Genomic DNA, 27256 nt, shown 5'->3' on the forward strand with positions numbered 1-27256 from the left:
AGTAGAAATTAAGAGGATCTGTAACCTTTTGTAATGACTGTAGTATTACTGTATTACATTTTCTTGGAGAGTGAGCAAGCATGTCCATCTGCAGTACATTTTATGACAGTGGAAATAAGTTTTCAGTGATTTAAGTTTTTTTTTTACCTGTCGAGTCCCATTGTTTTGTCACACATGTGCAGCTTAGTGAACAATACATGTACATTTGTACATTTAAGAGTTACTGGTCGCTGTAATTGTTCCTCCTAGGGTGACCAGACGTCCCGAAAAATTCAAATTACGAGCAGTTGTCCCGACTCCTGTCCGGTTTGTACCGAAAATTAGACTTAACATGGGTTTTAATTATAGCCTAATTAATCATTAAATACTGATCGTTCTGTAGTTCTCTTGCTTCAGCAGGGGTTGTAGGTTATCTGTACATTGTGTCAACAGCATTGTTCTAGCCACAAAGTAACTCTTTTCCCTTTTTCTTTTCTTGTGGTTCGTGGAAGTTACAGTCGAGAGGACAGGGAAAGTGTAGCTCTCAGCCACGGCGGAGAGATCTTCAATCCATTTCAGTTTTATTTATTTAGCACCAAAAGATTTGCTGTGTCTTTGTCATTATTGGATGGTAAAGGGAATAAGTTGAGTTTGAACTATTGGTCAGACAAAACACATTTTTCACTGGTTTCTATTTTAGATTATTATTCAGTCATTGTTATTATTAAAGGAAGAAAGAGGAAATAATCCTCTGATTAATCAATAATGAAAAATAGGGTTTGTTGCAGCCCTAGTAATAACAGACTAAAGCAGATGCTTTGACAACACTTATCAATAATAATTATTTTACTGTGAAGGCTACACTGACATCTCTCCCCACCCTTCTATCTGCAGTGGAGCAGAGGACAAGCACGGCTACATCTGGGACCGACACTACAACATCTGTCTGGCACGTCTGGCACACGACGATGTGGTGAACTCGGTGGCATTCAGCCCCGCTGACCAGGAGCTACTGCTGTCTGCTAGCGATGACTCTACCATTAAGGTGTGGCGCTCACCTCACATGATCCGCCTGGCGCAGTGCCCCGCCCGGCCACCGAGGCCCCGCAGCCTGCTGCCGTCCTGGCTGAGCCGCAACAAGAACTCTTCCAGCAGAGTCAATGGAAAACCATGAGTCAGGTTGGGAAACACTTGGGAGGGAGCAAGGGGAGGAAAGTTTGATCTGTTTCCTCTGTGGTGTGTATGTGTGTGTGTATGTGTGTGTATTTATGTATATATGTGTGTGTGTGTGTATATGTATAGATATATATATATATATACACACACATAAATACATTTACACACTACACTCCATCTATATGTACAGTGTGGTTACATTCAGTGGTTTTGCTTGAGCTCACGGTGTTGTGATACACAGACGTGTTCAGTGTCTTACCTAGTCTGTAGGTTTAGACACAAGAGAGCGCCGTTGCTCCAGAAAAGGACAGAAATCACCACAGCCTCTGTTGTGCTGTTCACAAGAGTGACATGAAATGTTATCACAGATAAAGATAGTGTAGAGCTAATCCGTTAATGCACAAGACAGACATCCAAACATGTTCCCTAAGAGATGGTTTCTGTCTGTTTATATCTGTAATGTTGCGTCTTAACAGGCCAGACACTGGACTCCTGGATCTGAGGTGTAAATGTATTTAAATGTACTGCAGAGACGGCACCTTAAGATCGCTGTTGTCATGTCCTGCTCATCAAAGTGCTGTAACTGAGTCATTTCAGAGATGTCTTTTCTTACTTATATATATCCAATTGATGTCTTGAGTATAAACACATCCATACACCTTGTTTTCAGAGAATTACAAAAACCCACTACATTGGTACATTGTGCAACTACATTGATACCCAAAAGGGAAGACAGCATTTAGCTATATTTACTGCAGTCTGCCTTGGTTTTTAAATACATCCCATCCCATTGTTTTTGTGCCCCAGAAATGATTCTTCACTATCCTATTCAACATAGAATTATTGAGTAATTTAATCTAGAAGAGTTGTTGAGGGACAGTTGGTGTGAAGACTGTGAAGAAAAAAAAAGTTGTTTGTGTAGCTAATCTTTATTTGGGCCTATATTTTGTAGAAATACATTTAAACACCTTTTATTCATCTGTAGCACAAAGCTGCACCTAAGAAAGTCAAGTCTCCTGGACTATTTTATTTTATTAAAAGAAAATTGATTTTCTTTCCAAGCAGCACTTCCCCACTTAAAGTCTACAATCCCAGTATGGAGTGTGGGGTACCTGGACATACAGACCTATGTACTGTACAGGAAGCTGCACCTTTCCTGTCAGCACGCAACCATCCTTTTAAAATCAGTCGTGAGATGTATTATTTTCTATTAAATAGTGTGCACAAGCATAGTTAAACTACTTATTTATATACTTTACATCCCCTTCAGGAGACATAGGGTATGATTTGATCAGTGTGATGAGGTTGAGGAGGTAGTCATTATTTTAACATGGCCCAAATGATTAAAATCTCTCTATCTCAGATATTCAGTAAATTGGCATTTTTATTCAAGTTGTAATTCTATTGAAAGAAGAGCTTGTACACAACAGTCAAGCAGTATTTAATTTGAGCAAGAACAATAAAGAAAAGCATCAATGTCATGGAGATTTCAAGTCACAGAAATGTCACCCGATTCTTTAATTTGCACATCATGTGTGTGTGTAGCACACCTTAAAAGTACCAGAGGATATCTTAACTTAAATGAATATAATAATTTGAAATGCTTATGCAGACCAAATTCAAGTCATAAAAAAGTATAAAGGACAGTATGACGATTAAAAACAAAAAACTAATTCTGCCTCAAGCCTGATCAACGCATCTGTGGTTTTGTTTTTGTTTTTTGGGTCCCAACAGTCTTTAAATGTTTCTGTGTACATGGGTTACCCCTTTACTTTTCATCATCCTGTAGTCCTCTTGGAGGTCCATTGCTCTTGGACTGGTCTCAAGTAAAACAAAAAGTAATACATAAGAAATGCCCATTTTTTCTAGTTTTACCAGCGTAAGGTTCAGGTACTTCACCTGGTAGATATTTGTGTTTCCTTGGAGATTCCCTGCTGAAGGTGTCTGATTGTATTTGCATGTCAAGGTTTCAGAGAAATCTGTGTGAATTAGTCACTTCATCAGCTGACCCTTGCTACCAATTGAACAATATCTCCCATGTTTTGAAATGTCTGTTGTAAGTCATGAACTTTCTGACACTTAAACACACTTAACACTCTCTTTCATTTCATGTCATGTCATTTCTACTTTAGCTCCATCTTTTTAATCATATTCCCTGTCCTCTAATGTTATTTTCATACTCCCCTGAAATAAAAAGCATGCCCTGAAAGGCCAGAATTCTGCAAAAGTGTTAGATTAATCTTTTTTTATATTTTTAAAATTCTTTTTGGGTCTCGGGCCAGTTTTGCGCAAATATTTTGAACAGTAATTTGATTGATTGAAAATGATTTTCATCAGACCTTGCACACCCAGTATTAATTTGTGTCCACAGGCCACATGAGAGAATTTGCTTTTTTGATTGTGAAGAAAGAAAAATAACCTCTCAGCGTTTAGACTGCCGCTACCAGTCTAGTGAGGGTTTTCTCATGTGGCCCTGGTCTGTCTGCTCCAACCGAACCGCACCATGCCAAACCATAGTGACTTGTCAAGTGTTTCATCTACTGCCTCACAACAGGGGATAGCCGTGATAGTGGTTAACATTCTAAATTCACATTTAAAACACTGTTCAGAGAATACCAATGCAGCAACAATGTCACTTCACAGCAACTGTTCCATATTGAGTCATTATCAGGTTTTACTCAGAAAGGTGACCGATTTCCTTTCCAGGAAATACGGTCTATGTGGTGATAATCTGGTGGTGACATCCTCTAAATTTAATTTATGGTTTAAAAGTCAAAATGGCTGTAATGCAATGGTTACCACTTTTAAAAGGTCAGTACACCCGAATCACAAAAAACACATTTTCACTCCTAATATTGATGTCAGGCACGGTTTTGGTTTAATTTACTCAGGTTTTCAGATTATTCAGGTTTGAGAAGCACTTAAAAATTTATTTTAAGAAGACTTTGAGTCTGTAGCCATGCTAGCAGATCTGAGGCTGCAAATACTAACACTAGCATGACAACATGTTTAAAATGACACGCTAACATGCTTATGTTTAGCAGGCAGAATATTTACCATCTTAGCTTAGCATGGTAGTATGCTAACATTTTTTAGTTAGCTCGAAACACAAAGTACAGCTGAGGCTGATGGGAATATCAGTTTTGGTGTAAATTTTGACCTGATGATGCTAGACAGGGGCTCACAATAGTTATTACAGTTAAACTTGAAGGGAACATAAATGTTTGTACCAAAGATCCTGGAAATTTGTTCAATTATTGTATATATTTCACAAAAGAAACCTCAAATATGAAACTCATGGTAGCACTAGAGGAAGTCAGGGAATTACCAAAGTCAGTTGGCGTTATCATCTTAGGACCACGAATTATGTACAAAATGTAATGGCAATGCATTCAATAGTTGTTGAAATATTTTATTCTGGTCTAAAGTGGTGGAGGGACTGGGGACAAACACTGTGGTTAAGACCAAATACCTGCACAACCAATGCCAATTACTTTCAGTTTCGTGCTAATAAGCAAACATCAGCATGCTAACATGTTCAACTAAGATGGTGAACATGGGGAAACATACCTGCTAAACATGTTAGCATGCTGATGTTAGCATTTAGCTCAGAGCACAGCCTCACAGAGCCGCTAGCGTGGCTGTAGAATCTTGTTTGGTGAAACTGGTGAACCTTCCGCTTTAGTAACATCTAAACACAGCAAATGTTTTTAGGTATTACATGAGTAACAATTCCTGAGCTTGGTCTTGTGATGACAATCTGGATGTATAACTTGAGCCTGAACCTCTGGAGGTCTGTGTGTGGGAAAGGGGTTTGAAACTAATCACTTTGGTTTCGGTCTCACCAAAACCTATCCCCAATCTGCATATACACAGCTGTGGACAAAAATGGGCGCTTTCAGTTCTGCAAGGGCATCCCAACTGTTGCTTAGTCCAGTTTTGTGGTGATAAAATAATCTGTGCAAACTATACATTTTTTCACTTCCTTGGCATAATTTGCACTAGACACAGCAATTTAGGATTTCACTTCCATAAAATAAGGGGATCCAACAAAAGTCAAAACTGATGCAACAGAGGCCTGAGACATCCTGACTTTTAGTCCCTAGCATGAGTCAAAATCCCAAAACACTGGATGTTACGTTTCCCATAATGCAACCAATAACACATTTTCATTAGACCCACACTGCCCGGTAAGTTCCCACATATTGAAACTCAATACCCCAATTTGTAACGCAGACTTTCTAGTGTAGTCTCCAAGCCCAACACTCAAGATAGTGTATTTTCTCTGACGTGATAAAACTCCCTCCATAACAACAGAAGAAACTGCACAGCTGTTTTCACGTGCTGAGTAATAACCCCTAATAACTATTATGACTTTTACAATTCCACTGTATATATTTTTTATTAATGTTTTGAAAAAATGATTGCACTTAACACATTTTGCAATAACAGGAAGTAAAGTAACAGTATATCATGTCCACATTCGAGACAACAAGCTAACAGCAGCACAAAGTACACCAACAACTGGGTTAACTGCCAGCCTGACAAACAGTTTTTTTTTTTTTTTGGTGACACAGCATTTGGTTATTTTCTACGACTTGCAGAGGTGACAGTTTCAATTGCTGCAGGCGGTTGATGAACTGGGTTGTGAAGTTACTCTATAGCAGAAAGCACCAGAAAGCCTCACAGGTCATAGAGACACGTAAAATCGCCTACTGTGGCCCACAGGGGAAAGTTATCACATTCACATGTGGCTATTTGAGAACGTCATAAGATAAACATATTAGCATGGTGAATGGCAATTAAAAGATACTCCAGTTCTTGGGGTATTTTTGATTTAAGCCATTTGTGACGTTGATCTTCACCTGATGACATCATATTGTTGTTTCACATTTACAATAAAGCTCATCTGTACTTTAAACTTAGTCTAAGCTGTGATGCTGCTGGCTGTAGGTACAAGATGCATCAAATGCCTTGGTTCAAAGTGGATTTATCTTCTTTAGTAGGGCTGCCTTTAATGATTTTTTTCATTATGGATGTCCAAAACCCCAAAGATTTTCAGTTTTCTGTTACATTAGACAAAAGGAAGCAGCACACCCTTACAACTGAGAAGCCAGAACTAGGAAAATAAACAGACTTGAATGATTAATCAAATTTCAAAATAGTCGCTATTTCATCAACTGATCTTTTCACAACATGAAACCACTGTATGAAAACCTTTGTTTTAGTATGTCTATTTCTTCATAGCTGTGAAGACTGCACCGTGCACTGAATTAAAACAACTGTAACAATTATTCCACATTTATTTATTTTTCATTGAAAATGTACTGATTATTTGTGCGTTAAAGGTTCAGTGTGTAGGTTTTAGTGGCATCTAGTGGTGAGGGCTGTGAATTGCAACCAGCGGCTCACGGTGCATTCACATACTCCTCAGATGTTCCCATTTCCCCGAGTTGTGAAGGTGTTCTTCCGACTACAGTGTGGGTTCATGTGCTCTTAAGTAAGAATGTGGAATCAATGTAGACGCTACTACAAAGATGTGTTGGATTAGCATTATCAGAGAGTATAAACAACACGCAGACATCTAGTTCACGCTACATGGACAGCAAACTAAGCGTTATAACCATACTACAAATTACATGTTTGCAAAATGTGTATGCAATACGTGATTTTGCATGAATCACAGTTCTGTATGCTTCTTTATTGCCCACGTACACTAAAGATAATGCACCGCTCACCCCTCCCTGTCCGAGCACCCAGGAGAAGCTACAAGAGCTGACACGCTCTGTTGGCTCTTGTGCTAAATACTATGTGTGGGCCTCCATTTGTCAAAATGTTTCTTCTTTTCTTACTTTTAAAAAAAACAGTCTACTACTACTTCTAGTACTACTAACGTTACTTGTTTTTCTTCTTCTTCGTAAGTATAGTACGAATCGTGTAGTGACAAAACTCATTCGGTAGCACCGTTTGTCCGTTCAGGCTATTGTAGAAACATGGCGGCGCCACATGGCGATGTCCAGGTGAGAGGACGTGTATGTAGATAGAAATGGCTCATTGTAAGGTAATAACAACATAACGGTTTGCTATATAAGGTCTTTATTCACCACTGAAAACACAGTTGTGTGTATGTATATTATATTGCATTTCGGTCAATATATCCTCTTAAATATTACACACTGAACATTTAAGGTTGAGTATACATGGCAAATTCCAAGTACCCCAATTAGATAACATAATCTATATTTAAGCACTTACATAAATAATACATTAAACAGTCAGGTTAGGTAGTAAGCATAATATCCATCAACACACACAAACACAATAAATTTGATGTATAAAACTGTTTAGGTTTGGGCTACAGCAGCTGATGGCAGAAAATGACTCATTTGCAATTGTATGATCTAACTGACTAAGAGTCATCCATATTATAAAAAGTGGCATGCTTCATCTATGTTTCAGTTGTTAATTAACCTGTTTTATTAAGAGTTAAGTTCAGCACCATGTGCTGTTCCAGGTAGCCGCAATGGTTCACGTGGTGCAGCGAGACACAATATCGTTGGATAACATGTCTCTCTATGAGGGGCAGTATTAAATGTTATGTGGTCATATTGATTGGGATTTAAATATATGTATTTACATATATTAATGAAAAGAATCATTTAAAACTTGTAAAGGGAGACGTTATGTTATTATTATTATTATTGTCATTATTTGACACATGCTAAACCACACAATGCAAAGCTGTGTATTATAATCATTATAATGGTTATGGGTAAAAGCGTCAGCTAAATGAATAAATGTAAATGTATAATATAAAAACCTATACAAATATTTGTATTATCTGTTATAAGATATAATTGATAAGATTTCAATCAAATGCAGAGAGGGTCACATTAGGATGTTCTTAATGTCACTAAAGCTCTTATTGCTTTATGCAAGTCTCCTTACCCCCTGCTGACAGCTGTCAGATGTTTGTATATGTGATGTAGCTACTGCCAAAAGTATTTAATATAAAAGACATTAAGAAAATAACAAATGGCCAAAGGTACATAAAGCACGGGTATGCCATGGCAGTGCTGTCTGTCCACTGGCTCTTAAAAGTCAGATGAATTTATTCACTAAACACCCTTGTACATCATGTCATAATGTGACACTCAAAAACATTTTGATGATCTTAATGTATAGTGTATATATAATAATATATATATATATAATAATCATAGTCACATACTATATTATAATATAGATAATCATATAGCTATATTTTTATTATTTATTTATGTACTCTATTTATTTATTATGTTTTTTTTCATTTGGGCTAACTTCCACAGTCTACACCCTATAAGCCTGTGAGATCCACAATGGCTTTAATGAAAATTGTATCATCTCTCAGATAGGGGCTCTTGCCAGCCAGTTTAGCCAGTGGACAGAACAGCGGGCAACCACTGGCGATGTTCATCTCACTGATTGGTCGCTGAAAGGAAGTCGAGGTGACGTCAGGGCGAAAAGCATCAATAATGTGCTCCCTGTTGTTCTGATCCAAGAGCATTAGAGTCACCTGGGGAAAGAGATGCAGTAGGGGTTTGTTTTGTGCCATTTATCGTGGCTATTGTGGCTTAAAATGGGTGTGGAAAGATCATTTACATGTCTTCCTACCTTCTGACTGAATGGCCATTTGAGCAGTGCATCACATTTGCCCCTCATGACGACAAAGAACAGAGAAAGGTGTGTTCCTCGACCCGTCCCATCGCCGTTCAAATACAGACGCAGACACATTTTGTATCCGTATTTGCTGGAATAAAACGCTGTGAGGAAGAAAAAGAAGAATCCAGAGTGTAAACAGAGCCTAAAAATTGTCATGTGAGAATAGGAGTTACACTTCCTGAAGGACAAATAGGGTGTAGTGATGTGGATTTTCCCCCCCGACTACATGCCAAGAGTCATGATCACACAACATCCTGACTCAAATTCAAAAATAACCTTTCAGCTTGAACATAAGATAAGCCACGTGCACAAAAGCATGAAATACATGATGGGTGGTGATTATGTCTTTCATCTCACCTGGAGAGAACATTGCAGGTGTTCGGCCGGCCACAGCGTCCTGTCTGCGGCGTGAGAAGTCAGAGATTCTCCAGACAGAGATCCCGTCGTACGTGCAGAACTGGAGTTCTTGCACCAGCTGTTCTGTTTCAGACAGCTGCAAGTCTCTCATGGTGAGCGTCCGCTCTAGCTGGCGCACTTTATTGGAGAGGTTTTCAATTTTTTCCTGGTCTAAACGATGCTGATGTGAGAAAGCCTCCAGCGTAACCGAACTGCGCTCCACCTCTCGGTTCAGAACACACACAATGTTTTCTAAAGCGTTCACCTGGTAAAAAAACAAACCAACAACAAATACATTTTAGATCCCCATTCAAAACATATAAACATTAACAAAGACCATTCAACCCATGGAGACTCACCTTTTTTTCCAAGTCCACATTCTGCACGGAGGCTGCAGCTCCAGAGCCAATAGTGACTCCCTCCTCAGGAGCCCTGTACAGGCCCAGACCAGAGTCCTCCTGCCACTCCCCAGGACCAGCACCGTCTGCACACGGCCGAGCCACGGACAACACCATGGACAGCAGCAGACGCAAGTGCTCCAAGGTGCTGCTGTGCTCATGGTCGCTGAGTTTCCCGTTCTCTACCTAAGTAACACAACACAGCTCATTTAACTTACTGCTGTAATGAGGGCTGACCTGAAAACTACAAGAGAAAACGTCTGTCGTGTATGGCAACATAAAATAATTTTTGACGTAACATGTTTGCCTGACTGGCCACTGAATTTGGGCACCTAACTGCCAAAAAGTAATAAATCTATCTATAAGAAAAAAAATAAGATGAGAGCAGCACAATAACTCAGAAGCATGTCAAATCATCTTTTTCTGACTGACTAGGACAAGAACAGCCCATAGAGAAACCCTTCATGTGAAATAACCAAAACAGTTTTGAAAAAGAAGAAAAGGATATGTTCATTTGTGACCCCCAGCGATCACGGTAAGAAGCTAATTGAGAAAATATGGTTTCAGCTGCCTAGAGATTTGTTTATCAATGAAGTGTGACCTAGATTTGTACAGAGCTGGACATTTCACAGCTGGAAAATAAACGTGTTAACTTGTCAACCTTCCTTTAAAATACTCTGAAAATAAGTCATCCTCCATCATTTTATTTTCAGCAACATTTTTGTCGACCCGCTTCAATAAAAAGAAATAATAATAACACAATGAAAGTTTTACATTTGATTAGAATAATGTACATACCACAGACTTACAGCCCACTTCATTGAATGGACAGGCACTCTTTGACTTGCAGGATTTGCAGTGGTCATTGAACTGAAGGTTTGGACAAAAAAAAGGACAAACGTTAGAGTTAGCAGACTAGCTCCAACAAACGAGAAGTGAAAGGATTCTTAGGCAGAAAGAAACTATGTAGTAATAAAGGGAATTCTAAAGCGCCATATCATAATAAGAAAGAAAACTTTCACTTTTCAGATGATCAATATGTGGAACTGTTTTTAATGGTATAATTCATTGTAACTTGTTCTATCTGTTGTTTGTATTTTTCTTATCATTAGCATGCATTTTGGGCTATTCTAAGACACGTTTGCATTGCTGGTAATGCTATATTCAGTATATATTCTATGTTTAGGTTCAGTATAAAGATGCTACCTGATCTGTCTCTTTATAGTTTTATTTTAACACACAGTAAAACTAAGAACCTTTGTTTAGAGAGGACATTATCAAGCATCACCATGCAGAGAAATTTAATACAGCTAAACTCCACATAGAAATATATATATGGAAAATTAAAGGGTAATTTCAGAACCAGCTCAAACCTTTTCTCTTGGGATCTTCTTTTTGCCACAGTCCTTGCATTGTAAGGGAAACTTCAGACAGATCTCATCATGGGCCTAAAATAAAAATAATAATAAAATCACAAAGGAGTAGGAGAATGTTATTTTGGGTCTTTACACTAGATAACCTCCATCTCTCACCTTGATCTCTTTAAAGTTAAAGGTCACTTTGCAGTATTTGCAGTTGAGTGTTCTTGCTTCACATTCTCTCTCATTATGTCTGTCCTTCTCCGTACGAAGGATTAAGGTTTGGCAGGCGTCGCACTGTACCCGCTCAAATTCACAGCGACCTTCATGCTGAGCCTAAAAATGGAGAACAGATCAATTATTATCACCACATTGTAACTGCCTGCCCCTATCCTGCAGAGCAGATGTGGCTGGTTTAATTTGTTCTTTTTTAAATCGAATGAAAGAAAAACAGCTTTATTGTTTTACAACATATTTGTGCACATATTACACAACAGACAGTCAAAACGGATCATAAAAATGCTTCTGACCTTTTGTCTGTTTTTATATAAACGATGATACGCCCTTGTTACTCATTGTCAAAACAAATGTTCTGCACAAGTGTTGTAACTGCCAGACACACCCATACATGTGAGAAAGTATGGTACAGCATGTACTGACAGTTGAAATGTGAAAAAACAAGCTGTTTAATCATGTATGTGAATATGTCCAGTGCATAAAAAAAAAATGGTGAAAGGTAACAACACAGTACACTTCATAAGTAATTATGACTAACCATTAATGTAATTATGATGTTTACAGTTGGAGACTCACAATTTAATTACTTGCTCTATATTACTGCTAAAACACAAATGATGAACTAAAGCAGTGAGATGAAGAGAGCTTTTTCAAACATGTGGCATGCTATTGGAAGATGAGGAAATAAAAGTAAAAAGTAGAAGTACAACAAATTAAGTAATGAAAAAAAAAAAAGGATGTTTTAGATTTAAAGCCGAGAAGTGTCCGAGAATTTTATAAAAAAGCCAAGAAATATACTTAAAAAAAAAAAAATGCCGGGAAAGGCAAGGGGCGGAGCTCGATGAGGTGGAGTTTATGGACCGGGAAATTATTCTCTTCCACTATGACTACCAACAGCACGCATGGAGCCACAGACCCAGAATAACAGGTAGGCTAGCCTGTTTTTCGCTTTGAGTGCTTTTCACACATGCGACACCGGCAAATCTCGAACTGAAAAACCAAAATGAATCATCTTTAAACAGCTTTCCAGTGAAATCCCTGTACTCACCACGGCACTCAGAAACCAGTCTTTTTTTCCAGCTTCGTAAGACCTAGTTTTGGGTGTGTATGGCTAGCTAACGGCAGCGCGTTCGTTTTCCATACAACAGTGACTAATACGGCAGCCCACAATGTTTCACACAAACATGTGGGTGTTAACACACAACATAGCAATCATTTGTTGAGTGGCGCAATAAAACAGTGATCTAACCAGAGCCACATTTGCAAAGCATGCAAAATAATCTAGAGCATCAGCCTGGTGTTCTCATTTTAAATGTTTCCTGCCATCACATCATTTTTAAATTTCCTGTCTATCTACATAAGCAAAACCACAAACAGACAAACAGCACTACAAACATCCTTTGCATTGGATTAGCATCAGGAAGTCTCTTAAATACACAAAGTAACTCACCCCACACAGACATATTTACAGTAAAAATAAAAATTGTGGACAGATGGCGATCATTCAAACGCAAGAACACAAACAGCTTTTATGGTTGTGATGGGGCTTTTTTTTATGATTATCCAAATCACAGTCTGTCTGAAGGATGTAGTTCAATGTCTAATCCTGTTCCTGTTTTACTGTCTTAACAGTAAGTGTAAAATCAGCAGTTCCCTTGTGAACTAAATCAGGCAGTTCCTTTATCATGTAATGGTCAACTAGCCCTCAAACAGCAGTCAAGCTAATCTCGGGTTAAATGTCCTTTTATGTCCTGGTACTTCCCCACTGAGTTATTGTTGTTAGCTGTGCTGGTAACATAGGGACTTTCCAGGCAGCGTGTTAAGTTTCACTTCCTGTTTCTCTGCAGCATGCAACACGACCACGTTCAGCCATAATGTGAGCTGAAGGCTTGAAGGGGAAAAAAAAAAAATAGACCCGGGAATACAGGATATGTCACAGGGTATGCTCTGTGCGGTTACTGATGGTTAAGAAATATAAACAAATACTGACAGCACTGGTTTGGGCAGAGTAAACTAACACTTGTACATGGTTAATATGGAGCAGGCAGAGACAAACACTCAAAGTAGAAAGCAGCTTAGTTAAACTTTATACTTCACCTCATACTCTTTTATTGAGCCTGTCCAATTGCAGCCCTGGTTCAAACACCTGGCAGGCAGGCTAGCTATTTCTCGACCGGCGGCATTGTCTGGAAATGCCTGGTGGGTGAGCAAAGAACAGACTTCAGTGATCTCACAAAGCCACTAATTGTAATAAAAAACAGACATTAAAGGTTGCATTGTGTGAGGTTGTGGTGAGGGAAACTCCGATCAGACTGTAGTCATGTATTTTTTCCTTTTGAACAGAGTGGGGGTGAGGGATGGTATACAGATTACAAGGAAGATGTCTCATATAAACTAACATTGGCTGCAAGCTGCATATGTCATAACGTACCTCATTACTATTTAAAATGGAGATGGGTTCCTCATATATCTCCTCTTGGCGGCAGGCTTCACACGGCTTTGGCCCAGAACTGACAAACAAAACAAATTTGTGACTTAATAGTAAAAAAAACCCCACATGGCAGGCACCAACAGTCAGGAAATATTTCCTACTGATCCATTACTGGAACAACTGCTTAGGAACATGGACCACAGTAGCAGATGAAGTGAAAGCAGTGAAAGAAGCTTGTAGCGCTGATATACAAATGCTGCAATTTGCAACCTGGATAAGTTTTGAGACATTCATGAGAAAAATGTATTAGTTTTTGCGAGGTGGGGGCCAAATACATGAATAACACACACACAAACAAAATACATGTGACATTATAATTATAACATGATGAATTCTCATGCGTAGGTAGTAGTGGTTTCAGAACATCAAAAAACCCTCCAGGTTTTGTGCAAGTTCACTACTACAGCTGCTATTAGTCGATTAATCGATGTGTCAACTATTATGTCGACGTCATCAATGTCAACTATTAAATTAATCGGCAACTATTTTGATAATCGATTAAACGCTTTGAGTCGTCTTTTTTTTAAAGAACGTCTAAATTCTCTGATTTCAACTTCTCAAATGTGAATATTTTCTTGTTTCTTTACTCCTCTATGCCAGTAAACTGAATATATTTGGGTTGTCGACAAAAGAAGACATTAGAAGACATTTTCCAACTATGTACATGTAAAACTTAACAAGTGCCTGTGTGAATGTTGGAACATCAGTAAAAATGAGACTTAAGTGCATACATGTTATATAGGCTTAGTTTAATTTTTTTTTGTTGCTGTATTTGGTTTTATGTATAGTTGTTAAAATGATTTTTATTTCCTGTATTGTCACCTATGTTTCATGATTACTGTCAAAGTATGATAGAAAAAAGAAGTGGAAAAGAAAACAATGGACACCTTAAGAATGACTCAGGATGATGGGTCCTTGTGATTCACTGACATCAGTATTACAGTCCGGTCAAGTGAGGGATGAGTCTGCACAATAATTTATATTGGGTGCAAAAAAATCCCCAGAGTCAGGCAGAGATAAGACAAACAAGATGTGCTGAAGCATGTCCGGTAAGAGGCTAAGCATTAGGAAAGAGGGGATTTGCATTTCACACAGTTGTAGGTGGTCTGAGGACCTCCAGTCTACCTGGTGAGCTGCTTGAAGCAGTGTACACAGAAGCGGTGGCCGCACTGAGCCTGCACAGGCTTCCTCAGCACCTGGAGACACTGCTGACATTTGTATTTATTCTCCATGGGCACTGAAAGCACACTGAGGGGGATTCCTGGTAAAGAGTTGGGACAGTCCAACGAGATTCGGGCCATTCTTCTCCATCAATCTGGTGCTATAACCTGTGAGTGAAAACAGACAACACGTAAATCACCATGTTTTGAGTTCCACCTGGTAATTGCTTACTGAATATTTCCAGTAGGTATAACTCTAACACCAATTAGAAGTGTCAGCACATGTTACACTCAGTAACTGAAAGTGCAATATCAGCAGCATCACAGCCAGACACAATGGTCACGGTACCACATATATGCAAATATGCAAATAACACCTTTTTTTGCATTAAATGCAAAACAATATGTAAAACCATTAGGGCTACAATGGAACCTGTGTGCAAGTAAAATACAAATGGCTAGTCTTCACAAAACTCTTGCCTTATCAACGAAACCTACATGAGATGTGTGCAAGTAAGATCTATTAGCGAGGTACTGAACTGTGTGAAAACAGACAAACTGATGACAGATTCTTCACAACAGATCACCATTGTTACAGTTCATGCCAAAACATAAAGCCGCTGATTACAGCACCGCCATGTGTTCGATTTGTCGGTGTGTTTTTCTCGAGCAACGACAGCGATTTAAAAAAAAGAAAACCTCCAGTTTTCCAAACGTTGTTGCTTGGGGACCGTGGTATCCAGCTATGTCTCAGGAAAAGGACAATGGTCTCAAGCTACATGCTACACTTGCACTCACATAGGTATGCCATTCACTACTCAAAAGATGGATTTTTTTAAATAGGAACTACACAAGGCTAATAATCGTGCTTGAGCTGCCATCTAGTGGTCGCTGTATGTTCTGCCCAAGACGTGGAGTACAACGCAATGCACAATGGATCAAAGTTGCCGTGGTCACAATATTTATAACAATGACCTTATTTGTATGGTATCTGTGTAAATGCAACGGTTTAAGCAAAGACTGTATAAAAAGGGTTTAGGTCATTTGAGTATTCCTTGCTGTGGTGCCATCTGGTGGAAGTATCAAGAAACACTGTGGCAAAATGAAGACGGTGAACATTTTTTTTTTTTTTTTCACGTCAGTACATCACGGATTAAATAAGATCCCAGAAGACCGCAGTTTTATCCCTTCTAGTAATGCTATGTGCTAGGAGGAACTTTTGTATCAAGTCTTTTATGGTAGCAAAGCACTGTTACGCTGCAAACAGAACGTGTCTGAAAGTTTCACAACTGGTGCAAAAGTCTACTCTGTTGTCTGTTGTACCAAGTATGTCCCACAACAATCAGTATAAAATTCAACAATGTCAAAAGTGACCTCAACAACAGGACTTTCTGCCTCTGTGTCAAACTTTAAAAGCTATGAACCACGACAAGGCTTACAACGCACTTGGCTGGTTATGCATGTTTACCCCTTATCAGGCTAATTTCCTTATCAACAGTTTAGCCAGAAGCATCGCTGCAAGGGACTGAACCTAAATTTCTCCAACGGTAAATGTACCAATGAGAGTCACATCATAGTGGTAATAGTAGACCTACTTTTATATAGTACTTTTTCACTTTCACGCCTTAGTAAACTTTCACGCTGTAAATTTAACTTTTTAGAAATGTATGTTCCAAGTATGTTTAATCTTATCTTATCTTAGTGCTACCTTATTTATAGAAAATCCCCTTATGGGAAAATGTGTGTGGGCTGTTTTCCTCATAAACAAGCAGATGTCATCATATACTGACATATTCCCACAAACCCACAGCAAACACTCCATTGGTAAATATGCACACGACTGTTTGTTCTCTGTCACGGTGCCTAACTGGGTTTAGTTTTACTCACACCTGCAGAAAATGGTATACTATGTGTATGCATACAAGTAGTATGCCACCATATTAAATGTCTCCGGAAACTGCAGATTTGCATGTCATGACTATCTAATCTTTGAAATCATTCTTCTTTTTTAAAGGCTGTATGATAATATGTAGTTTATCTGGTTTGAACTCTATACAGTGTGTAAGCCAAAAAGCTTTGAGCAGTGTTGTCTCCACCTTTTCATTTCCTTGAGTGAAAGCATATCTTAAAGAACTCACACATAACTTTTTTAAATATTCACTGTCTATCGAAATGCCAATGACAAAAACGCACAGGAAGAAGTTAATTTCAACCTTCTCCTAAAATTGGGTAGGGGTAAGGCTGCCTCTTTGCACTAGGTGGAGGTAAATACCATATTTTGGTATAATGCTGTAATAGGCTTACTCAATGTGCTTCACTGGTCATGAGAGCTTTAGTGGACTTTTTGTTGACTAGAAGCTAGGAAATATCTGAATCTGCTTTTAGGTGAACTCCCTTCTTAGCCTCAGGAAATCAAGTGGATGTTATGTAGGGAAGTGGGATTAAATGTTCCTGTTAGACCAAAACTTAAAAAAGATAAATGAAACCAAGCTAAAAAGTTCACTGTCCCCCACAAATTCATTCCAGTAACAGCACAAACACTGAAACCTCACATCCCTCACATCTTATTTATAATGATCTTTGCAGAATGAGTTATGATGTAAATCTCATGATCACAAGACTAATAGCTAGATCACTTGAATAAGTCCTCATGCCTATCATGAGACTTACATTTTCCCAAGTGAACTTATGACCAGTAATGTGTTAGCAGCCATTAGTAATAACAGAAATCATTCAAGCTACAAATACAACATTCATACTCCTGGCATCTTCTCTTCCTTTTTCATATAATAAACATTTAAAAGCAGTTGTGCTAAGATAAGGTTATTAGCTTAACCCAAACTTTTAAAATTACAAAGTATTTTAACTGTATTCACCACATAATATTTTGGCAAACACTTTACTGATACTGACATTTTGTTACCCTTCTATCAGAAGGAAATAATGTTGATGCATAATTTTTGTATGAGTCTGTCAAAAAATACTCTAAATAAATGTTTCCAATTTCAATGTGAAGTCACATTACATGGAGAGTGAAACAGAATTGAATTCTCTAGAATAATGATCAGTAATTATTCAGTTGCCTAACTCTAACCTAGATTACTTAATATCAACCTCAAAACAAACCCAGTTTAAGGCAGGAAGTGTCATTTCATTTCTTAGAAAAGCTCCAACCATGTTTATCACTGGAAACTCACACGTTTAAATTCTCTGAATCCCTATCTGACAAGTCACATACAAGTGACATGATGACTAGCCTAATATTTCTTCCCTGTTACAGCATACCGTAATAAAACTGTTGTTTCACAATCATATACGTTGTCTTTTTCCAGACCTGTCCAACTGCAACACAAAGGGTAACGTTATACTACTCAATAAATAAGTCATTTACCACTGTTAGTAACATGAACAGCCATGCAGTGAACAATGAGCCAAGCCTTAAAAGTACACCCAAGCTGTTTAGTTTATGCAACCATAGAAACCTTGAGAGGGTATCAATTAAAAATGCAGTGAAAACAATCATTAAATCAGCCAATCTCACTTAAAAAACTTTGCTGGTTTTCTTTGTCACACTCCAGTCCAGAAAAGACTAATAAACACACCAGAATCTTTGTACACTTTAGCTGAAAATGTCAGAAACAAGCTGAAAAAAAACAGCTGAAAATGTCAGAAACAAGATGAAAAAAACAGCTGAAAATGTCAGAAACAAGAGTTTAAGCAACATGAATGCAGTGATGCATTAAGCACAAACATACCTAAACACTGAAGACTGAGAAGTGATAAAAATAAAATGACTTTGGATTTTGAACTGTGAACATTACATTCATCTGGCCTTCTAAGTTACAGTTGTGGAAACTTTAACAATCATGTCTTTGGAAGAAGTATCACCAACACCAAGAGCTGCATTCTCAATCAAAACAAAAATAAAGACCACAGACAAACAGTCTTTCCTGACTACTTTATAAAGCTAGTTGTAGAAGAAATAAACAACCCCTGCTCTGTATGCTCCCTCTAGGCACCCTTATCCGTTCACCATGATGTTCTTGGTCAGTATTTGTCTTTTACTCCAACCAAGGGTTTCTAGACTAGGTCTGAACCTCGTTACGAGACTGTACTGAAACCAAACCAGGATATTTACTCACCGTGCTTGAAAAGACTGCCTGTTTGAAGACCAAACTAACCGAGTATTATATGCTACACCCACCCCCAACGCGTCAGCAGTCTATCTAAACTGGTTGTGGTTATAAAACAGCTGCACCCAGCCAGTTTGATTGTAGTCGTTATCTTACTCTAACGAATAATGTCTGCAGTTATTTATTTATCGTAACTTCTGTTTGTATTTTTGTTATCGGGGTAAAACAAGCAATGGAGTAACCTAGCATTTAACCTTACTTCTTGTTTTTTATGAGCTACACAACTTTAAGTAGCTAACGTTAGCCGTTAGACAGTGTTTTGTAACCCTTTTAATATGGGTTTAGCTTAACTAATTTACTCAGTTAGTGAACTGCTAAACTAGTCATCTAGCAAGCAGAAACACCAGCTCAGCTAACTAACCTTGGCGTCGTGTCTCTGCCGACAGCCTGAAAACGAAACAATTTGTCCGCTTTCGCATGAGAAGGGCAACTCAACCTTTAGCTATATTTACAATTTTACTGCTACATGCGTTCATTTTATGCATGTAAGACAGCCGCGGAGAGCGGAGTGAGTCATTTTCTCTCTTCAGTTTGAACTGAATAACCCCACCCCTTCACCAGGGCTGTCCCGGAGTAGAGAACTGGTGGACCAATGACTCATGCGCAGTAGCGTTTCACAATGTGGCTGCACGTAGCTAAACCTTTCCATCGGTTCAATCAGCGCCAGTGCGTTTTGCTCTCCAAAGGTATGGGTTGATATCGTCTGCGTTATTTGACAAAGCGAAAATACACCCCTACTTTTTAAATACATGTAGCTAGGTTAGATGTAAGATTAATTTAACAGTTTAATGTGGAAATTAATGAATGTCGAAGCCTAACGTGAGCTACCAGAGAGGGCACGGTAACGTTAACTTACACGAACCTCAGCTAACGTTAAATTGCCTGTGGAACGTTAACATTAGCTACCTTAATTTAGTCAGATAAATATCAGTAATGCGACTGTAGCTTAGCTTATATCAACAATTAGCTAGTCAGATACGATTGTTTTTCCAGGACAAGCTGTATGAAAGTTAGTTGTTTTGCCATAAAATCTTACAAGTGACATATCACATTCAGATTCCCCCCAAATACTAAACACTGTTTATGTTCATTGTAACCTCTTTCGCTGAAACATGAGCACACTCTGCCTCAGTCTTGGTCCCGTGACATGTGCTGTATTGTATACTACACCTGCATCAGTAAATTGCTGACTTCTATAGAGCACATCAGAGGTTTTTGCCTTGATATGAATCATTATCAATAAAACAAATGTATATCTTGCATTAGTAGATTGTCTTGGTCCAGCTGTGTAAATGTTCCTAATGTTGCTCCACCATTGTGTCAGCTGTGTGTCCCCACCGGCTGCACCTTAGTACCACTCAGTTCACAGACGCCTTCTATGATGGGCTGTATCCTGGACATATCCACACCACCCCCATCCAGAAAGCGCTACTGGCACTTGGGTCTGGTGTTGCTGCACTACAGAACCCCTACAGACATGGTGAGACTCGCACATCAGCATGGAGTGCAGGCTGCATTTGTTTGTGCTTTCCTTTTTCATCACATTTTCATCAAACATGCCTTCTCATACATATGCTAGCCCAGTGGTTAAGACTCATACCCTATAACTGCAACGCCCTGGTTTGACTCCGGCTGGGGACGTTTGTTGCACGTCAACCCCATCTTGTTCCCTGCCTTTCCTGTCTGTAGTTCTCCTACCCAAATGAAGAAATATGCCAAAAAAGCCTTCCCATGAAGAGAAAAGGATGTAGCACAGTCCAGTCAGTAACAACCAACTGTCAGATATGGAGATAGCGCTCATGATAGTGGTGCAATTGAAATCGCCTAAATTTCCAAACTTTGGAAATTCATTAAATACCAATCGTACCTGTTTGCGTGCTTTCCTACATGCAGCATAGATGTCCATTACTCTGGTTTAATCACAGTAAAACTAATTAAACTATTCATATCTTCTAAAGCTTCTTCAAATAAAAACAAACAACAAAAAGTCACAATGTTCATTTACTTTTTCTGAGCTTAAAACCTTACTAGCAGATGGATTTTGCAGATGAAGGCCGCAAAATGTGTATTAAAGTTCTGGAGAAAAACAAACAAGTGACCCTTGTGATTAGAACATTTAGTCAAACATCTGTTTCCAAGGTCAAGAATGAACCTTCAAGCTCAACTCAACAAATTTGCTTTACAACTTTTGGAAATAAATTGTGTCAAATGTATCTCTCTGCCAATAAATGCTGAAATGTATCCATCATGACTAAATTAAGACAGAGACTTGGTCGCGTCATTGCTGTTTTGGGCAATACTTCTTTAATAAGTATTTTATTACACAGACATGTTTATCACAGATTTTGTGGTTTTTATAGATTTTCACCAAATAAAGAACAAAATAGCACAGGACGGAAAAGGATGCAAGGGACATATTTTGTTGCTGCTCTACAACATTAATCTATCTGGTAGCCTTTCAAAAAGTATGACGATTAAACCTAATGTGATCCAGTCTGCAACTGATACTTGTGTCACAGCAAGCCTTTGTTTCACAGTTCATATTAGAGGAACTTGAAAGAGTGCTTCATCATATATATATTTTTTTAGTAAAATGAAACCAACTGTCGGGACTGTACCTGAGGTCCTTTTTCTCGTGTACATTTCAAGTACAGTTCTCAAGCTTTTATTCTCTGGAGAACACTGTTACTGTATATACTTCAAAAATGCCTTGGAAACAGTACTGAGAATAGCCTGAAACTTACAAGGAGGAAGAGAGCACTAACACCTGTCTTGTGACATTTAGTTTAGAGACTGCAGGTGTCTTTAAAGGGGTGACTGCTGACTTCTAGTCCTTATCATCAGTGGATCTTCAAACATGCTGGATCCTTTTTTGTAACAGTAACATAATTTAATAACATCTGACCCTTTCTGCTAGACTTGGGCAGTATCAGGGTGTAACGGAATACCAGGGTATTTAAAAATCCCAAAGTATTATTTGAAATAGCGTCAAAAACACTGAGACTCTCATTTCTGGTGGATCAGTTATATTGGCTCTTTATTTTCTGTGCGCGCAGTTCAGGTTTGAGTGCGTATGTTCAAATAATGCTCTGTGCTTTGACTTGTAACCTTAATGGCGCTTCACATTGTTGCTTTTAATAATCGCCACAGACATGTCTGAACCACAGAAACTACTGAACATCTGTTTTTACTGGCTGATTAAGACTCCTGTGATGAGTTAACTGACCGGGGAGTGCCCCTTTAAATCAAGTATCTAGGAAATACAGCTCTATTACGCTCTCTGTTTTAATACAAACTGCACACATTTGATAAGCCATAAAATGAGAATCCCCCATAAAATGAGAAAGTAGAAAAGTAATTTGGGGTAATCAAATATTAGATTGTAGGTTTAGAAGCAGCATCTTAGAAAATCTCCTTATAATACATTTAATACCATTTAACTCTCCCTACAGACATGGTTGCAGTGCTTGGAGAGACTACGGGACACTTAGCGTTGATAAAGCTCAGGGACAGGATGAGAAACGATCCCGAAGGCTACTCTGTCCTAACGTGAGTCTCTGTTCAGTAACTTGCTGACGATCGTCTGTGAATGAAATTAGATTTAGTCTCACTCGTTATTGACTGGTTTTTGCAGTGAAAGGCCCAGGATCCGGCTGTCTACACTTGATTTGAGCAAGATGGCGTCACTGCCTGACGGCTCTTTTGGGAGAGAATACTTCCGTTTTCTGGAGGACAATGTGAGCGTTCTCTGATATGCTGTAAAACTCCCTACAAAGAGATGTTATACTTGTTTGAACTTTTATTATCAATGAGTTCATCAAGATAAACGCATGCCCTCAGAATTCCCTCCTTTTTACATTTTTCTTTCCTATTCACTCATGCATTCACTTTCCTATTCTGTCAGCATGTGACCCCTGACTCGAGGGCGGAAGTGAAGTTTGTGGACAATGAGGAGCTAGCTTACGTCATGCAGAGATACAGAGAGGTCCATGATTTGCTGCATACCTTGCTGGGCATGCCCACCAACATGTTGGGTGAGTCAGGCGTTACCAATTCTGAAAATGCTACCCAGATAAGATATTAGACATTACACTTCAGACGAGGGCCATAGCCAGGATTGTAGATGGGAGTTCTTGCCCCACTAGGAGGGTTTGGGGAGATAACCCCTGAGAACATTTGGTTCAATAGTAGTAAAACTAAAGTACATATATCCATGCTTTTGGAGAGTAACAGTAATCAATGTGCACATCAGCGTACACATAGATGAAAATTGGTCTGGATCTTTCAGATTTTGCCCTTAAAAATGTTCTAACATTCAATACTCAAGTTCATCCAAATAATAAGCCATTATCTAAACGTTACAGATGGCACGACAGTGACAAATGTGTGCATAAAATATACTAAAACAAAGGGAGACGCTTTAGCTTAAAGATATACGACTGTTACGGCCATGACCCCTGAACTCAACATATAAATGTAAGACAAAAAAGATAAGTAAGAATTTATTTAAATAATATAATGAGTGTAAGTGCCGTGCTTTTTTTGAGGCAGGAACACTGCTTCAAGTAGCCTACTGCCCAATTTGTAATTTCGTTTTTCTGTTCCGCGTTGGACGGCCAGACAGGGTCGAAAACAATTCATTTTAAATTTGTGTGTCTCTCCCACGTTTTCCTTTCCAGCTGCCATTTCCTGCTTTTCAAATGTCTTCCTATGAATTGTTGATAGGAGCTTTCTGTTTGACAACAGACAAGTGGATTGATTCTGTATCACAATGAACTGGGCAAAAACGTTATGGTGCGGAGGAAAAAGTAATGTTTTACCAAAGGGTTTCACCACAGTAGCTGATTTTGACACACTTAACTGTTAACTGACTTTTGTTTTTCTCTTCTCCTTTTTTCCTTTATAATCTGGAAATTTCTTTGTTTCTCTGTCCCTGCTTTCAGGTGAGGTGGCAGTGAAGTGGTTCGAAGCTGCTCAGACTGGGCTTCCCATGTGTGCTCTTGGAGCTGTGTTGGGACCATTCCGGCTGAATGCCAGGTACAACATCAGCGCTTTTACCAGAATTTGAACTTCAGCACAATACTGGACCAGCAGGGCTCTGAGTGAGCTCTGTAGCAGTGTGTGTAGAGGTAGTTAGAGTGTCAGTGACTCAATAAAGTCTTTCATACACTCGTAGCATGGTCCCAAGTTTCGGTACACTCACAGCAACGAACCGAGCGGAGTCATTCGGGGGTAGGGCTGCAATTTTCAGTAGCGAGTCATCTGCTTGAGATCACCAATTGCTGATCTGATTGCCAGGTTGCGGTGTTTCGTTGCAGCAAGTCAGTGAAATGCCAGCATGGAAGAAACAGGCTTATTTAAGAGAAACCACCAGAAACATCTGTAAATGCACAATGCAGTGTTTCCGACAGAATTACTGTGTAACTGTGGCGCCGCAGAGTTAACTGCAATGCATTAGTTTTTCGATAAACATACGGCTCCGTTACGATGTGTTTGTGAGAGGGAGAGAGAGGGAGGGAGCAAGCGGAGGTGCTGAGCCAATCTATGCACTGTGCGCAGCTTCACAATGAATTATGATTTTATTCATATTAAATAGAATATTGTATGTGGCCATCAGCATTGATATTGTGGCGTGTCGTGTTGCCACAAATAAATCAATGAATGGGAAACACTGCCGTGGGATGCAGATAGCTACTGTTTTTATGTCATCTTATTTCTGATGGTGAGTTAGTTAAAATCAGATATCTTAAGATCAGCGCATGAAAAACCAATCGCTGATCATCCCTTCAGTCATCGATAAGCGATCCAATCACCAATAGGAACAACCCTACTGCAGATTGTTTTCTTGACTAACCGTTTGTTTTATACAAATGTCGGAAATTTGTAAAGGATGACCATCTCCAGCTAATCATTTCAGCTCTGCATTGTAGTCTTTTATGTATATTTTATGAATTTGGCTTCTTAAGTTACGTAGGCCCACAAGTTGGCACTTTTATCCTATACAAAACAAATGCAAACATTTAAAAGCATTAGCCCAACTCAGATAACATTGTGGCCTGGTAAATTCTAGATCAATAAGAAATGATTAACATATTATAAACATTGATTATGCTTTTGTCCAGCTCTGTAGTACCACAGAGGCGTAAGAGGAAACACTCCTGGTAAATGCTGTTAATTTAATCATTAATGCTTCCTTATTCAATAAACATGAACTTCCATGTTTTTGGGGAACTGGGCTATGGCTCATTTATTAAAAATAATAAAGATTTGTTGTATCATGCTAAAATGTTTCTTCCTTTTATCATCTTCCAGCCGTTTACAGTTGCTGTTCACGTCCTTGGGTCCTTGGGCTCTGCAGAATGGTCAGCGGTCTCGCTGTATCCTCAGCATCTTCTACGAGAGACGATGGGAGCAAAGCCTTGAAGACCTGCGACAGGAGCTCAACATAGAACCGCCTCCTGTCATACTCAGTGCCACTAAGAAGAAGAGCAACTGAAACTGTGTTAGCGGGCGAACCAGAAATCTTTGATGTACTTTACTGTGGAAGTTCTTTATGAGAAGGATATTATTAACTACTGAGGAAAAGGCGAAGTTTCATACTTGCATCTTACATGCTTACATCCCGATTGCATCTTTCATCATGTTAAGTCAGTTTTTACTTTGAAATATGAATCATCACTTGAGTGAAGTTGTAGGGCTCCTGGTCTAGGTTACCAGGTCATGTTCAGTCTCCATCTGTTGTTGAGTGTGTGACAAAAATACATTTAAAAACTGAATTATGTTTGTAAATACTCATACCCATATACTGGCGTGATCTCACAAAAAGTAATCTTTTTTTATATTCAATATTATAATTTATTGCAAATATTTCTTCAGTTGTTAAATTGGCTGTCAAATTATTAAGAAGAAGGGTTGTGCACCTGCAGTTGCATTAACACTTACTGTATGGGTGGGAAAGTAGCGGCTGTTCTTAAACAAAGTGCAGCTGCTACTGTTATCTGACATCACTGTTTTATCACTTACTAAATTCTAAATAAATAAATGCCTCTCCTTTTCATAGTAATAATGATGTTAACAGGAAGTCTAATTGTGTTCATTTTTCTAGCTAAAAACATTTTCCTGGTGAAAACCAAATTCAGGGTCATTATTTAAATATGTAAATGGTTAATTTCACAGCTCCGAACCTTTACATTAAACACCTGTTGCATCATATGTTTAGCATAGTTTTACTTTACATCCACATTTTGCTATAAACACTGCACAAACATAATCTGTGATGTTTACTTGGCACTTTTATGTATGACAAGTCCTAAAAGAGATAACATTATAAATTAAAATCAGGCCATTTCTCCACAATGGCATTTATAGGAAGATGTTTTTATAGACATAGACATATCTCTACTGAAATCACAAGAAATATCTGGAGTTGTAACATCCTGGGGAATCCACCTTATAACTTAAACATCCTGAAGCTACTCAAATCAATTCTGTCTTAATAGTAACATAACATTTCTTAGAAAAAATGACAATTTGTCTTAAAACGATCATTTATAAAAGGAGGTAATAACCGTGACGGTGTTTTTATGTAGGGCTGCAGTGTACTTTACAGTTAATGAACAATAGTGCTACCAGTGATGCCTTATTTCGATATAAATACCACTGATTATTGTGAGACAGTGAAGTTACTATTTCAGGTTCAGTGTTTCATTTTTCCAGTTTTGTCTCATCGCCTACTGTCCCCCACTCACATATTGTGTCTGGTATCAGAGGAACAAATTGTTCCAGGTCACTTCACACTTCTTAATGTCAGCATGTTGCTTTCATTGATAGTTCCATAACCCTGAAATAAAATATGAGTGCATCCAGTCTTTGTCTCTCACTGATGTTAAAACTAAATGTCAGTTCTCTTTATTTAAATTCATTCAATAGGTACCATTTATGTGCCCAATTAAAAGTTTGCTGTCTGAGTTTTTTTTATACAGTCTATGGTTTTGATGTAATTGTAAGTCCGTAGCTGTCCGAGGTCCTGGAATTACATTTTTAACTTTCTGACTTTGTTGATCAGACAGGCATCATCAAGAGCACACGTTTATGATGTCGGTTAATTTGATATTGCTGCCCTCTAGTGGTTGTCTTTGAAATTTTCTGAGAAATAGCAGAGGCG

At 38.6% G+C, this 27256-nt stretch overlaps 3 protein-coding genes across 6 annotated transcripts in view; 2 read left to right on the forward strand and 1 right to left on the reverse strand.

The window, feature by feature from the left end:
• fbxw5 (F-box and WD repeat domain containing 5) overlaps nucleotides 1-3377 on the forward strand; it is an 11056-nt gene extending 7679 nt beyond the window's left edge. The window contains exon 10 of one of the 2 annotated variants that reach the window (XM_038734168.1): nucleotides 874-1153. In XM_038734168.1, coding sequence (XP_038590096.1) covers nucleotides 874-1153 — 280 coding nt within the window. Of the gene's footprint in view, nucleotides 1-873 lie in introns of both variants that reach the window. The other variant, XM_038734169.1, reaches the window with a different exon arrangement.
• A 3857-nt stretch (nucleotides 3378-7234) lies between these two features.
• On the reverse strand, nucleotides 7235-19588 carry traf2b (Tnf receptor-associated factor 2b). Of its 2 annotated transcripts, none has more exons than XM_038734172.1 (11): nucleotides 19454-19588; nucleotides 14865-15067; nucleotides 13680-13758; nucleotides 13346-13444; nucleotides 11186-11347; nucleotides 11027-11101; nucleotides 10452-10523; nucleotides 9615-9839; nucleotides 9217-9520; nucleotides 8812-8960; nucleotides 7235-8713 (listed from the first exon to the last, which is right to left on the reverse strand). In XM_038734172.1, the coding sequence occupies exons 2-11, from the start codon at nucleotides 15038-15040 to the stop codon at nucleotides 8495-8497; spliced, it is 1560 nt and encodes a 519-aa protein (XP_038590100.1). In that variant the 5' UTR covers nucleotides 15041-15067; nucleotides 19454-19588; the 3' UTR covers nucleotides 7235-8494. The 2 variants fall into 2 exon arrangements, with proteins under 2 accessions (XP_038590100.1, XP_038590098.1); XM_038734170.1 differs by lacking the exon at nucleotides 19454-19588 and adding an exon at nucleotides 19042-19171.
• Nucleotides 19561-26957, forward strand: coq4 (coenzyme Q4 homolog (S. cerevisiae)). 2 transcript variants are annotated; one of them, XM_038734174.1, is made up of 8 exons: nucleotides 19561-19778; nucleotides 20417-20572; nucleotides 22545-22641; nucleotides 22727-22829; nucleotides 22997-23126; nucleotides 24036-24129; nucleotides 25215-25253; nucleotides 25405-26957. In XM_038734174.1, exons 1-8 carry the CDS (start codon nucleotides 19712-19714, stop codon nucleotides 25586-25588), a joined length of 870 nt encoding a protein of 289 aa, XP_038590102.1. In that variant the 5' UTR covers nucleotides 19561-19711; the 3' UTR covers nucleotides 25589-26957. The 2 variants fall into 2 exon arrangements, with proteins under 2 accessions (XP_038590102.1, XP_038590103.1); XM_038734175.1 differs by lacking the exon at nucleotides 25215-25253.
• The last annotated feature ends 299 nt before the right edge of the window (nucleotides 26958-27256 follow it).

This window comes from Micropterus salmoides, unplaced genomic scaffold, assembly GCF_014851395.1.
Source record: "Micropterus salmoides isolate LMB-PRFRI ecotype aquatic unplaced genomic scaffold, ASM1485139v1 Ms_hic_scaffold_20, whole genome shotgun sequence".
In the NCBI taxonomy this organism is placed as follows: domain Eukaryota; kingdom Metazoa; phylum Chordata; class Actinopteri; order Centrarchiformes; family Centrarchidae; genus Micropterus; species Micropterus salmoides.